Genomic DNA, 13,485 nt, shown 5'->3' on the forward strand with positions numbered 1-13,485 from the left:
GTGATAACGCTCAGCGGGAATCTGAAGTATTCTGCCTGGAAATGCTCTCAAATTCTAGCAGTAATACAAAAGGAAGGAAAGATCGTTTTCCTTTCGGCGCAAACGGAGCCTACAATAAAAAAAGTCTGAGCCACCCACCCCTTCCTCCAGGCCGGGCCAGATCCTGCCCTGCCGCGGGACCCCCCTGCAGTAGCCGAGGGGCCGGCCCAGGGCCAGCCCTGCTGCTGGGCCCTTGCGGGGTGCCGGGTGCCGGGGTGCCGGGGTGCCGGGGTGCCGTTCCTCATCCGCCCGGGGCTGCAGCACAGGCAGGTCTCTGCGTGCAGGCGGTGCTGTACCCCCGGTGACATCCCCACAGCGGTGGCCTCTGTCCCGTCCCTCGCCATCCCCGGTGCCCGAGGCAGTGGCGTGGCTCAGGGGGCGAGCCCGGCCCTTGGGGTGAGTGGTGCCCCTGGGAAGGACACGGCTGTCACCACCGGGCTCCCAGAACACGTTTCTTTGTGTGACAAGCCCCACGCTTGGTCACCAGTGGCGTTTGTCAGAGGAGGAACCTCTTCTCCTTCATTGCGCTGGTCCCTGCGTGTTGCTGGGGCTTTGCGCCTGCCCGTGCTTCTAGTCCGTCCTGTCCACCAGCAAAGGGGATTTGGCCACTTTGCAGTGCTTGGTTGCCAAATGAGGGTGGTCAGATGTCTCCACTGGACTTGCAAACAGAACCAAAGGTGGAAAGAGAAGTTGTGGAGGAGAAGAGAATAGGACCTGAAGCCAAATCCTGCTCTAGTAGACTCTCCTGCCATTGGTGATGATCACCAAGCACAAGATTGAACGTGGAGAGGAAGACAAAGGACGAGCAGAAGACAAGGCAAGGTGTCGAGCTGTTCAGTTTGTGATTGCCACGTGGCTGGCTAGCGATGGGCACCCACAGCCAGTCCCTGTCCCACCAGGAGCTGTGTCCTGCAGACACCTGCAGACGCTGATCTTTCAGGGCCTTCAGGGAGCGTGCCATGCCACTTGCAGGGTGAAACGCGCGGGGTTGCCGCGGGCTGGCTGGGTGCGCCGGGTCCTCGGCAGAGCCACGGAGAGCAGCAGAGCATCAGGACAGCAGCAGGCAGGGGAGGTGAACTGGGTGAAGGCAGCCACATCAACGTCTCTTGCCTCGCTTACAAAAGGTGAGGTGTCCCCGCTGGCTGTCCTGTCCAGCAGACAACTGGTACCCCGCTCACCAAGGCTTTTCTGCGTGAAAGCGCTGCCGAATTACTGGCACTTCTTGCCTGAAGACAAGTGGAGGAGACATTAAGAGTTGGGTGAGCACCGCAGCCGGGGTTAGATGCCCCTCCAATCTCAGCAGGACCATGAGCCCTGGAAGAAAACCTCCCCTGGGTCTGTTCCTCAGCAGTTACGCAGGTTTTAGCCCAAATTTCCTCCCATCTTGCACAGAAACGGCTGGCTTGGAGTTGCGATGCTTCAGGTCCAGGCGAGGTGGATGCTCGGTTTTTCAGCGCCTGGCTGCTGGGAAACAAACATTTGGCGCCGCTCCTTCTGTCGGGTCGTTTGTCCCCTGAGCCACCCGTGCTCAGGGCGGGCAGAGCCGGAGCAAGGACACCCGGGTGCTTCTGCTCATCCCCACGGGAGCCATGGGCGGCCGCCGTGCCGCAGGTCCCCCTCCGCAGCCCCAGATCGCTCCCTCTCCTTCCAGGGCGCCCTTGGTGATGGAAACCACGCCAGGAGCAGCCGCAGCGCTGGGGAGCTCTTGGCTCATTTTGCCATTCGCGGCACAAACCTTTCAGAAATCCACTTTCGCAGAAAAATATTTTTAATAGCACTGCTTGCTACCACTTAATCAAGGTAATTAGGAGCGAGTCACCCAGAAACAATGTGCGGCGATGCGTCACCGCGGAGCTTGCCGCGGCTTTATCAGGACAGCCCAGAGCTGGGACGCTTGATGGACTGGCGGGTGGAGGGGCTGTGTTGCGGTTTGCGAGCCACCAGGTAGAGCGTGCCACCTCCCCGCCCTCCGCCTCCTGCCGTGCTGCACGCCGGGGCTGTGCCGGGCCCCTGCTGCGGGAGCAGCCCCGCGGGGACGCCCGCGGGTGACAAGGACCGCGGCAGCGCCCGCGGCGTCACCGCTCGTCGCAGCTCTCCTGCCTCCCCGCCGAGCGGCTTGCTGGCTTTGGCCGTAGCTCTCCCTTCCTCTCGCGGCGTGTCATTTTATAACCTCAAGCCGGAGTTTATGACAGATTGCACCGAGTGTGGTTATTTTTGTGTTTCCATCTGAATGCGTGACGGCAGATGCTGAGTGTTTGCAATGCATTAGTGCTAATGGCAGGACCATTAAACATTAGAGTCGCTCGCTGCAGATGGGTTGCTATGGAAGTTCAGGGGAAAATGAAACAAGAGCAGGAGCGAAAACGGCTGCTAGGCTGTTTCCAGCAGTCGCTCAGAACCGATCTCTGCATGGAAAGTTTCTTTTCCTCGCTGGTGCTGGGCTTTTTGGTTTCCCCCCCTGCGCGCCACTCCCAGACCTCGGCAGCAGGCGTGGGAGCAGCGGTGCCAACCCACCCTGCCCTGCAGCACGCCGCCATGCGTGCTGCCCCTCAGCTCCCTGCTCAGCCACCTCCTCTCCGACCCCGCGCTCAGCTTTCCCTCAGGGCTTTCCCTCGGGGCTCGGATGCTTTTCCAGCCCTTCAAACCCGTCCCAGCACCGGCAGCCCCATCTCGGCTGTGCGCATGCCACGGCACACAGGAGCAGGCAGGGCTCGGCACCATCCCTGCAGGAGGTGCCCCCCAAAACGAGTCACAGCTTGGGACTGATTTTCGCTGCTCCCTCATCTGCCTCTTCCTCTCACTTTACCATGCAAGGCCGGTGCTTGCCCACGCCTCGGGGTCCCCAGCCTGAGCGCAGGGCAGTGACCACTGGCCAGTGGTGGCAGCTGAGCCGGTGGGCACGGGGACCGTGGCCAGATCTCAGGGCATCATCGTGGCTGCGTGTCGGTTTTCTGGGCAGCTGGAGCTATTTGGCCCTTCAAGGGACACTTAGACACTGCAGAAAGCCAAGCCCACATTTATGTGCACTTGGCAGGATTATATAAATAGCCTTTAAAAGTTGACTTCTTTATAAGCCATTTTCTGCTTCATAAAATGTTTATTACTGTTGCTTTTCTCCCAGTTCTTCTTCCTCACTTCATTTTTTCATTGCTACACCAGAAAGCTCTCCTCTTCCTCCTGCTGCCCCTCTGCCTCCCCTCTCTCCGTATGTTTCAGATGCAAAGTGCTTCTCTTTGGGTCCCATCCCAGTGGCAGGGAAATCGTCTCAGGATTTAACTCCCCTCCCAGAGCTCGGCACATTTCAGCACGACGTCTGCTTTGCTGTTTTGTACCTGCTTCTCCGAGCGTGCGATTTATGGGGCAGCTTCCCCGTAACAAGCCCACATGCCACCCCTTTATGACGGACGTATTTCCCAAGCAGATTCCCATGTAGCACGCTCACCGAGCTGCACTGGGCTGACTTGATGGCGTAATTTACACCCAGTGATTTACATGCTGCGGGTGGGGACGTCGGGGTTTGTGCCGCATGCACCTTGCCCAGGGAGCAGCCGGCACAGAGACGCTGGGGCTGCTCCAGCCACCTCGATCGGGGCGCTTGAAGGGTCGGCACCCTGCAGACCCTTCCTCATTTAAAAGCAATCGCCACCCGCTGAGCTGCAGGTAGAGCGGGCTGCAAGAAGGGGCTGTCAGAAACGTCACTCCGGGAAATGCCGTTTTTATTTTTCCGGCAGTGTTTTTCTTCTCTGGGCTTTGCAAGGAGCAAGACGCGTGTCCGGTGCCGTGATCCCGGGCGGTCCCTCGCGGAGCAGCTTCCCTGCTCACGTGCTTCGCCCGAGAACGAATCCAGCCGATAGTGCGGAGGGACGTGTCCTCGCCCAGGTGGCGCGGGTGCCGAGCATCTCCTCGTGCGGGTCCCCACAGGCAGGAGTGCCAGGATGGCCGAAAGAGGAATGACACAGGATTTACACCCCGTGCGGTGTGGGAGGACGCGGGAGGTGCGGCGTTACAGCCCGCGTCTTGCAGCTGAAAGGCAGCCGAGGCCGTTAGGGTGATTGAACACGGTGCTCGTTTGGGGGCGAAACGCTGCGCGCTTTGGGAAATATTTCTTCCCGCTTTCAACCAGCTCCAGAGCCACGTGCGCTCAGCACGGGGCTGCCCAAAATGGTCCCGCTAGGAGCCGCCACGCAGCTCAGCCACAGAAAGGCACGCCAGGTTTTGGGCAACCAAAAAGCAGGCTTTAAGCACGGGGTGAAGCACGGCGCTTTCTGCTCGGGGTAGGTTTGGGGTAGCCAAGCCGTGCTGTGCCGTGCCGTGCCACAGAGGCAGCAGAGGGAGCCCAGGCCTCCCTCCAGCCCCGCGGTGCTCCCTCCATCAATAATTCCCACGTGCAAACAAGGAAGCAAATAACAAAGCCCAGATAATTTCAAGCTCCATTAGAAACGAAACTCAGGGGAAAACAGGATCACTGTTTGCCAAATGGGGAAGGACAGGATGAATAACAGAGATTTCTCTCCCAGGCTCTCGGTGGGGACTGCAGAAGAGCCCAGCACGGTGATGGGGGAGCGCGGCTGGGTGCCCCGCTCCGTGCCGGCGCCGCGAGCAGTGGCCGTGCCGCGCCGTGCCGAGATGCTGCTGGCTATTTCTCTCTCCCCCGGTTTGCTGTTTTACAGGGCCGCACCAGGCTTGGCGTTCAAAGCATCCTTAGAAGGGCAAATGCAAGTTCCTTATCCCCGTTTCATTTTTCTCCTCCTTTAATTACAGATCCTACTTATCGGCTGAGAACAGAAAGATCGTCGCCGTAACCTTGCACTTGCCCTTGTAGAAGGTTTACCTAAAAAGTTAGAAAATAAAATCAAATACTCTAATTTGCAGTCGTCTTGCCATTTCAAACCCAGTTTTCATTACAGCACAGAAAGTGCATTGAAGCTGTGTTTATAACCCCCTTTTAGATAACAAATCACATTTTCTTTTGGCTGGCGAGTGTGTAGAATTGATATTTTTTTTTTCAGTTTAATGGGTTTGTGTGTTCAGGAATGATCTCCATCAACTGAGAGTCTTTATTGTGTTTGATATAATGTCAGCTTTCATTACGCTCTGAGAATTACTGTGTTAAAGCACCAACCTTGCTGTAGAGCCATTCTGGCCGAAAGTAGAACAAGAAAAATCATTCACAAAAAACGCGGGGCCGTGCTGCTCACTCTTGAAAGAAGTGGACGTGCCTCGAGGGGCTCCTCTCACCCCGTCGGCGTGGGACGGACCGGGCGACCCGTGCTGGTGCCAGGGGCACGCCAGCTGCCGGCTCTCCTCTGCACCACACTGTGCCGTGCCGTGCCGTGCCGTGCTGTGCTGTGCCTTCCCCTGCTGTGCCCCACGGGGCAGGGTGTCCTGGTACCCACGGGCGCTGCCGTCCCCGTGGTGCCCAGGAGGGGAGAGGCAGGCGTGTCCTGGGCGAGCGCGGGCGGACGGGAGGCGCCGCGTGGTGAAGGATGGTCGGCGAGGCGTGATCAGATAAAGCGTCTTCTTGGGGAGATGAGAGAAGTGTTGACGGGTCACTTAAATATTTCCCCAGCTCTGTCAGAGAGGCAGAGGGAGGAAATTGCTTTTAAAAAAAAAAAAAAAAAAAAAGATGCCAAGGCGGATTGTGATGACTGTTTCCACCTGTCCTTGGGAGTGCGTATGGTCTGCGCTGCTGAGTGCGCTAAGGGGGCCTGCATGGGGGGGCCTGCGAGGGGAGACGTGTTCTGGTGCACCCAACAGCCTGTGCTGGCTGTGCCAGGGAAAGGTTCATCGCAGCGTGGAAAATGAGTGGCAGCTCTGGATAATCCCCCCGTCCCTACCTTGCCCTGCACACCGGCGAGAGCTGCGCCAAGCACCAGGGGCTGGCTTGCAAAGGAAAGGCGCATCTATAAGCAAATTCTGTTGTTATTTCTGTGTGCTTAATGGGTCAGGGACACGAAGAACTCTGTAAATATTTACTGCCCGTTATAAATGCTGATGGCAGTGGAAAGACCTGCGTGTGAGCAGAGCGGCTGGCGCTTTGCGGGCGCGCCGGCTCCCTTTTTGCTCTCCCCAGGCGCTGGTGGCACCAGCCCCAGGCCAGGAGGGCCAGGCTGTGCCCGGGTCTGAGCAGCCACCACGCGCCGCCACGGGGCCCGTGAGGCCCCGGCGTGTCCTGGGTCACGGCACCACCCATCCCCGTCCCCCAGCTCCGTCTTCCCCACCGCCCTCCGAGTTGCTCCTAGTGGCCTCGGAGGAAAACCGCTGCAGGATTTGGTTCTTCCCGAGCTAATTAAGTCTGGAAAGAGATTTCATGGCCGCAGGGGTCACCCGTGCTGCTCGGCAAAATGAAACCCGCGGCTGGGGGGCTGAGAGGGACCAGAATCAATGCAGTGCAGCGGGAGCTACCTGCACAGTCTCGCTTAGGAGCCGCAGTGCCCCCAGGGCTTATGATTAGCAGAATGACCCTTACGAGACACCAGCAAGAAATCCAGAGGAGGACAACAGATCCACGGGAGAAGGATTAGCCAGCTCAGGTGATCTTAGAGAAAAGCAAGAGAAAAAGAGCTACGGAGCCCAGCATTAGCGCAGGTGTCAAAGGCTTCGACCGCGCTCTCAGCTGCTGCAGAAGTGACGGTGGAGGCTGTAGTTTGCCCTAGTGAGCGTGGGGTGCCCAGTGTACCCGCTTTGACCAGGCACCGCTGCCCTGGGGAGCAGGCGGAGCCCATGGCACGCGCTGCAAAGTGTCCAAAACGTCTCGTCCCTGCCGGGGCGGTGCCAGCCGTCCCACGAACACGAGCCCCGCAGCTGCAGCCTCCATCCAAGGTTTCTGCGGGGCTGCGGCAGCGCTGCGTGGGACGTGCGCCACTTGCCACCTCGTCGGGCTGATAACACCGCGGCTTCAACCCTGCCGGGCTGCAGCGCTGCCATCAGAGCGCTGACCTTTCTAATGTTATTTTTAGTTGCTGGAATTGTGAAAAAAAAATGTCCTATTTCAGTGCCTGTGGAGGCTGGGGAGGAGATGGTGCCTGCTCCCCACGGGCTCTCCACTGTGCTGGCACCGGAGCCTTTCCAGCCCTGGTCCTTGTCCTTGTGTTCCGGAGCTCAAACCTCATCTCCGAGCGCGTGGCATGGATCACGGTGCTGGAACAGCATCCTCTTGAGCAGCTGGAGAGGAATCGGCTTGTAGCTCTCAAGCAGCTCACAGGCTGCTTTAATTAATTAGCTTCTCGTGTAGGGGCTGAGCTGGAGGAGCGGGAGCACTGGGGCTGTTCGGGAGGACCCAGGGGAGACACACGGGGCCTGGGGTCCCCAGCGAGGCGCTGGCCCGGGGCAGCCCCACAGCCCCGTCCAGGAGGGGACCCCAAAATGTGAGGGCTTGGTGCCAGCACCCTGCTTCCTGGGTGGCTTCACCAGCTTTTGCAGATTGCTCCGTGATTGCACTTAACTCCCAAGGTGATTTCCACGTACCTGAAGGCTAAAATTACCCCGTGCTTCTCCTGTAGCGATGCTCGCAGTGCCGTCACGCAGCTGCTGCGGGGGGATGACGGGGGAGCACAGGGGCAGTGGTTAACCCAGTGCCTGCCTCCCTTCCACCAGTTCAAACCAGCAACGTGCTCCTGCACAGGCTCATTTGCAAGAGGCGAGGGCTCTGCTTGGGGGCTCTCGCCCCGAAATCCCTCAATATCTTCACCCACTTGTTTTCTTTATTGGTATTTATTCTGAAAGACTCCAGAAATACCAGTGCTATTTACACAGGCCGTGCGCTTGATTTAACGTGGACCAGAGGAGGAGGAAGAGAGAATTAGGTGAAGAAGAAGAGCATGGCTTTAAAGGCAAATATGAGGGAGAGGAAATTGTGGGGCTCCCTGCTTCCCCTCGGGAGACGCCAGCATCCCTGGGATGGCTGCGAGGGGCACCAGGATGGGGTTGCGGTGACGCTGGCTGTCCCGCACGTGCTGTGTCACCTGCACAGACCTCGCCCGAGGCATGGAGCGGGGACAGGAGGGCACCCGACTGCTCCTGGAGTCATCAGTGCCATGGTTTAGGACTCCCCGGCCATGGAGGAGGTCCCTGCTCCCCATGTACCAGTGACACCGGCCGGTTCTTCCCCTCACCACCACAGGAGCGGGGCCACCGCGTGCCAGCGGGGAACGGAGCTTTTCGGAGGAGCCGGTGGGAGATAAAATGAGTAACAAAGCACCTTCTGGATGGCTGTTGTTAGTCACACTCACTTCTGATTAAAGATCATTAGACATGAAATTAGCTCGTTTGTGTTACGGGTCTCCCAGGGGTTCCTTTAATTACGGCGTGCAGATGGCCGCAGACCTGGGGGGACGCGGCGCAGGCAAGGGGCAGGGGCGTGCGCGGGGCCGCGGCGGTGCGAGGAGGGTGCCGGGAGGCCATCCGGAGAGAAATTAATTTTTTCCCTCTTCTTGTTGTTGTAAACCCCTCAGCATTTCACAACAAATCACAGATAATTAATAAGTACATTCCCTTAATGACTAGGCTTTTTAATAGCAGAAATTGGAAGATGCTGCTTCGTGGTTTTTTTTTCACTTTCCCCTCTCGGCTCTTCCTTATTGCGGCAGTCGGAGCCGGAGGGGCTGCAGAGGAGGATGCTGAAGCCACCGTTGGCAGTCCCCATCCTGCTGGGGCGTCACCAGGAGCAGTGAGCCAGGGTGCTGAGTGTGCTGGGGACAGCCACTCGGCCACGCTGTCCCCAGTCCCCAGCTCTGGTGGCACGGCCGCCCCAGGCTTTCGTCCAGCAGCCACTAGGGACTTCGCCCCGGCCTCACTCCCCTCCTGGGTGGCTCAGCGATTTGCCCCGATCTCCTGAAGCTGGGTTTCCACCCTCCTTGGCTGCTCTGAGCGCGGCTGCCTTGCCTCTTTATATAATAGCAGCACGGAGCATCGCAGACCGCTGCCTGGGCTCTGCGGCGCAGGGGAGAGGGGTGGTTGTGCGCGGCGGCCGCTGCGGGCTGCTGGAGCAGCAGGCAGACATGTCACCCCGCCATCGCTGCCTGCCTTCGTGCTCGCATCCCTGCACGCAGAAGAGAGCCCCCAAGTGCCCTTTAATTACCCCTTTTGATGGGAGATGAAATTCTGTTTTGACAGTATTACTGCTCTCTGAATTGCCTGCCTCTTTATGAATGTTATCAGCTGCCTCACGTCCTAGCAGGCAGGGAAGAGGAGTCTGAGCAGGCCTTTCTGCCTAAATAGCTTCTAAATACCCCAAATTAACGACGCGCATTTGCGTGGAAGCGAGGATGCTGCTCGCCCGTTTCAGGCACACGGGAAGGAGGGGAGGGACGGCCACCCCGCTGCGCTCCTCTGCCCGGCTCTGCCGCAGCTCCCGCAGCGGGACCGGAGCACCCCGGGTGCGGGGACACGCGCAGCCGTGTGTCACACCGGTGGCACTGTCCCGGGGCTGTTTGGCCACGCAGGAGGCGGCCAGGTCCTCGGAGGGCAGGCACGGGACATGGAGGGTCCCGGCACTGTCCCCATGGCAGCCTGGGGCAGGCAGGGCGGCGTCCCCAGCGGTGCGGTGGCTGGTGGAGGCACAGAGGGATGGGTAAGGGGGAACGGGGGCGGTGATGGGGACCCCCATGGGTCCATCCACGATGGGCACTAACCCAGCTGCCCCCTCTCTCTGCAGGAGGAAGACATCGAGTACTACGACTCCAAGGCAGACACGGAATACGTGAGTACCGTGAGTACCGTGAGTACCCCTGCTGCGCCGCGGGCACGGGCTCCTCCCTGTGACCCTCGCTGGGGCTGTCCCACGCCGCTGGCGGGGCTGCCCGGGGGTCCCAAGCTCCACGATGGGCACAGCGTGGCTGTCCTCATCCATCTGTCCCCCCAGCGCTGGGCCCAGGAGCAGCCAGGTGGGCAGGTCCCTCTGCTGCTGCGAAAGTTTCTAAAATTAAAGCTGGCATCTGAAATTCAAATGAAGAGCAAATCTTTAATTAGAGACCGAAGCTAATTCTCTGCCCCCCTCCCGGCACAGCCGTCCTGTGATTTCTGGCAATCAGGGCTTTAAATCCACACCCGACAGCTCCGCTCTGCCCATGCTCCCGAGGGGGCTGGCGTTTGCCCGCGTCGCCCGCGCTGGTGGCACGCTGGGGACATCGTCGCAGGGCTCGCAGGTGGGGGTCAGCAGGGCCAGATCCTGACTTCTGTTGTACGGGCCCTGCCAGGAGCAATGTCTGACCTGGCCTTGGGCAAGCCCAGGGGGTCTTGCATCCTTGCTCCATCCCACCGCGACTGTCCCGTGCATTAAAGCAGATTTTGGGTCAAAGTGGAGAAAAAAATGGCTGGCACTCGAGGAGAGGGAGGGAGCAGGGAGGGCGGCAGCTCCGAGCCCAGGAGACACAGAGCAGGACTGAGCCATCTGTCAGGCTGGGCAGGGCTTCTGCTGTCACTGCAGGGCAGGGGACAGGGGACCTGGACGTCCCCGCTGCCCACAGCTGGCCGCTGTCACCCGGCGCCAGCTCCCTGCTGGTGCCATTGCTGCTGCCCAGTGAAACCCCAGCCAGTTTACTTCCAGCAAAGGTAACGGAGAGAAAAGGAGATGATGCTGAAATAAAAAAAGGAGGGAGATGATAGCAGAAGGTCTGAATCGAGCTAAATAGCGGTCTTTCCATCTTTTCTTTATTTTGCCTCAATTCTTATATTTAAATTGAGTAGGATCTTGCTGAAATGAAGTTAGTTCTGATAGACAATGCCTATTCAATGTAACTGGGACTTATTCACGAGCCTTATGGCACGTTTAACAAGGGGGAGGAAGAAATGAGCTTCCTATTCATTTTGCTCGCACTCGGCTCCACTATCTTCCTAAACAGATTTGGGATTTCGTAGTGGTTTTTAACAACTGGGATAGCAGAAAATTTTCCTGGGGGACCACAAGGCTCTCCACATGTTTACAGAAGCAAAGTTTTCACCGTTTCCTGCTAGCAAGGGATGCAAAATTTATCCACGGAGAAGCGTTGAAATCAGCAGCCACTCTCAGTTGGGTATCACAGGCAGAACAACGCAGAAATGAAGCGATTTTCAGTTTTTATTATTCCGCGTATGGCAGGGGATGATGCTGAAATCAGGCCAGCGTCCTCGGGGATGTGCCGTTCTCTGCTGGAAGGGTTTCCCAGGCTGTAAAGTGGGGTTTCGCTGCTGCAGTTGCAGAGTTGTCCCCATGGCACAGCAGCACCCATCGGGGCCTGGCGTCCGCCCTTGGGGGGACATCTGTGCAAGCCCCAGCCCTCGTCCCCATCCCTGTCCCCTGCAGGACCGGTCCCCCTGCGGTGCCTCTGGGAGCAAACCTGGGCTTCGTGCCGGGTGGCTCTGCTGACCCTGCGGCACTGAGAGGTGGCAGGGCTGGAGGGGGTCTTTGCTGCGGCCGCGCAGAGGGCTCGGAGTCATTTCTGTGCTGGGAAATGCAGATTTGTGCCAGCTGAACATGCCCTTGGGGGGGAGCAGAATTCAGCGCTTAAAGCAATTAGAAGTCGGATGTTTTCCTTTTGCCACCCTCTGAACAGAATATTTTCACTTCTCCAAGGCAGCAATCCGGTCTGCTGGTGCAGGGGGATGGAGGGCTGCAAAAAGAGAGGAGATAGGGCTTCTTGACCCAAAACGTTTTGTTCCTGTTTTGTTAAGAAAAAAAAAAAAAAAAAAAAAAACAAACTTTATTTTTTTTAGGCAGGGATAAACAGCAGGGATAAACAGGCAGGGATAAAAAGCAAGCTAAAAACTGTTTTTTGCCAGTCGGGAGCTAAAGCTGGGTTTTCCAGGCAGCTCTTCCTGCAGCAGCCCTGCTGCAGAACGACCCTGAGCACTGCCCCATGTCCGTGCGGTGGCTGCACTGGGGCTCGGCTCCACCACGCCGCGCTCCTGCTCCCCTTCCTCAGTGGGACGTGGGGAGAAGATGGGATGAAAAATCTCGTGGGTTGAGGTGAGGACAGGGAGGTCGCTCACCAGTTACTGTCACGGGCAAAACAGACTCAGCGTAGGGAGACCGATGGAATTTATTGCCAGTTGCGAACGGACGAGAGCAGTGAGGGCTGAAGGCCAACCCAAACCACCTCCCTCGTCCTCCCTCTGCTGCCTCCCCCCAGCAGCAGGGAGCAGGGCTGCGCTCAGTCCCCAGCGCCTCGTCCCTGCCGCTCCTTCACGCTCACCGCCTGCCCTGCTCCACGTGGGGTCCCCTCCCGAGCTGGTCCCGCGTGGGCTGCCCACAGCCCGCAGCTCTTCGAGCACCGCTCGGTGTGGGCCCGCACCGCGGGGTCTGTCCGTCGGGAGCAAACGGCCCCAGCACGGGTCCCCCCCTGGGGACGGCTCCCCCGGGCCTCCTGCTCCTGCGTGGGTTCCTCCACGGCCACGCCGTGGGGATCTGCTCCGCGGGGTGCCCGGGGGCTGCAGGGGTCAGCCTGCTCCACCGTGGGGCTGCTGCCCTGGCACCCGGAGCACCCCGTGCCCGCCTTCCTCCCTCGCCCCTCGCCAGCCCCGGCACCGCGGCACCGCTCCTCGGCTGCACAGGGGGGAGGGAGGAGGGGGAACAAGCCCTGAAATGTCAGCAGCAGATGAAGGGTGTTGGAAAATTTAATCTTCCAACTTCCTCGACTCATGTGACATTTGGATTTCCTCCCGATAAGCTATCAGCCCGAGAAGTTTCTTTCTTTTGCCTTTTTTCTTTTTTTTCCTTCCTCCCCCCCCCCCCCCTTCTTCTCTCCTCTGGCTGGTAATTTAAAAATAAATGGTCTAGAAAGATCTCTAAACAGTACCTTTGGCAAAGATTAAAAAAAAAAGAGAGAAGGGGGATAGGGGAGCCGGCTAGCAGGAGAGGCTGATTGTTATTTATAACCTGTGCTGCTGTAAAAGCAGGAACGTGGCTGGAGAACACGCTGCCTCTCTCCCTGGCATTAAATAGCTGGATTTCAGGGAAAGCTGAGGAATTTAAGATGGAGAAGGGCGCTTCTGCACTTGCCTGGGGTCCCTCAGCCGGTGCCTTAGGCCTTGCTGTGGGACCAGAGGGCAGCCCCGCAGCCCCCACCTCGCTCCCTCCCCACCCCATCTCACCTCCCAGAATCCGTCCTTTCTGGCAAAAGTAACAAAAAAAAAAAAAACACCGCTTCATTTTCTAGCTGAGGCTGAAACGCTCCCGGGCCCCAGGGGGAGCGGCGCGTGCTGTCACCGTGCCTCTCCTCCCCGCCACCTTGCGCGACCTTGGCGCTGCTCGGGGCCGGCTGTGCCCCCGGCCCGCGCGGAGCTGCGGGGCCTGCAGGCGACCCGCGGCCGCGTGCTCGGCGTGTTCATCAGCCGGAGCAGTCACGGCACCTGGAGATCTGCATTTCGCTGGCTTTTAACGCGGATTGGTGGGAAATATCCACAGATGATATTTCGGGGTGATCCGCCCTTGCTAGGGGCTGGGAGCCTGCGGATAGGATCGGGGTGCCG

The 13,485-nt window shown here is 58.8% G+C and overlaps 1 protein-coding gene across 4 annotated transcripts in view; it reads left to right on the forward strand.

Moving 5' to 3' along the window:
* The window catches only part of CACNA2D2 (calcium voltage-gated channel auxiliary subunit alpha2delta 2), a 194,697-nt gene that overhangs the window by 153,447 nt on the left and 27,765 nt on the right, over window positions 1-13,485 (forward strand). For 2 of the 4 annotated variants that reach the window (XM_067002844.1, XM_067002846.1), the window contains exon 5: window positions 9,695-9,748. In XM_067002844.1, coding sequence (XP_066858945.1) covers window positions 9,695-9,748 — 54 coding nt within the window. The remainder of the gene's footprint in view (window positions 1-9,694; window positions 9,749-13,485) is intronic. The other 2 variants (XM_067002845.1, XM_067002847.1) reach the window with 1 other exon arrangement.

The sequence above is a fragment of the Anser cygnoides genome, chromosome 10 (assembly GCF_040182565.1).
Source record: "Anser cygnoides isolate HZ-2024a breed goose chromosome 10, Taihu_goose_T2T_genome, whole genome shotgun sequence".
NCBI classification, from domain to species: Eukaryota; Metazoa; Chordata; class Aves; order Anseriformes; family Anatidae; genus Anser; species Anser cygnoides.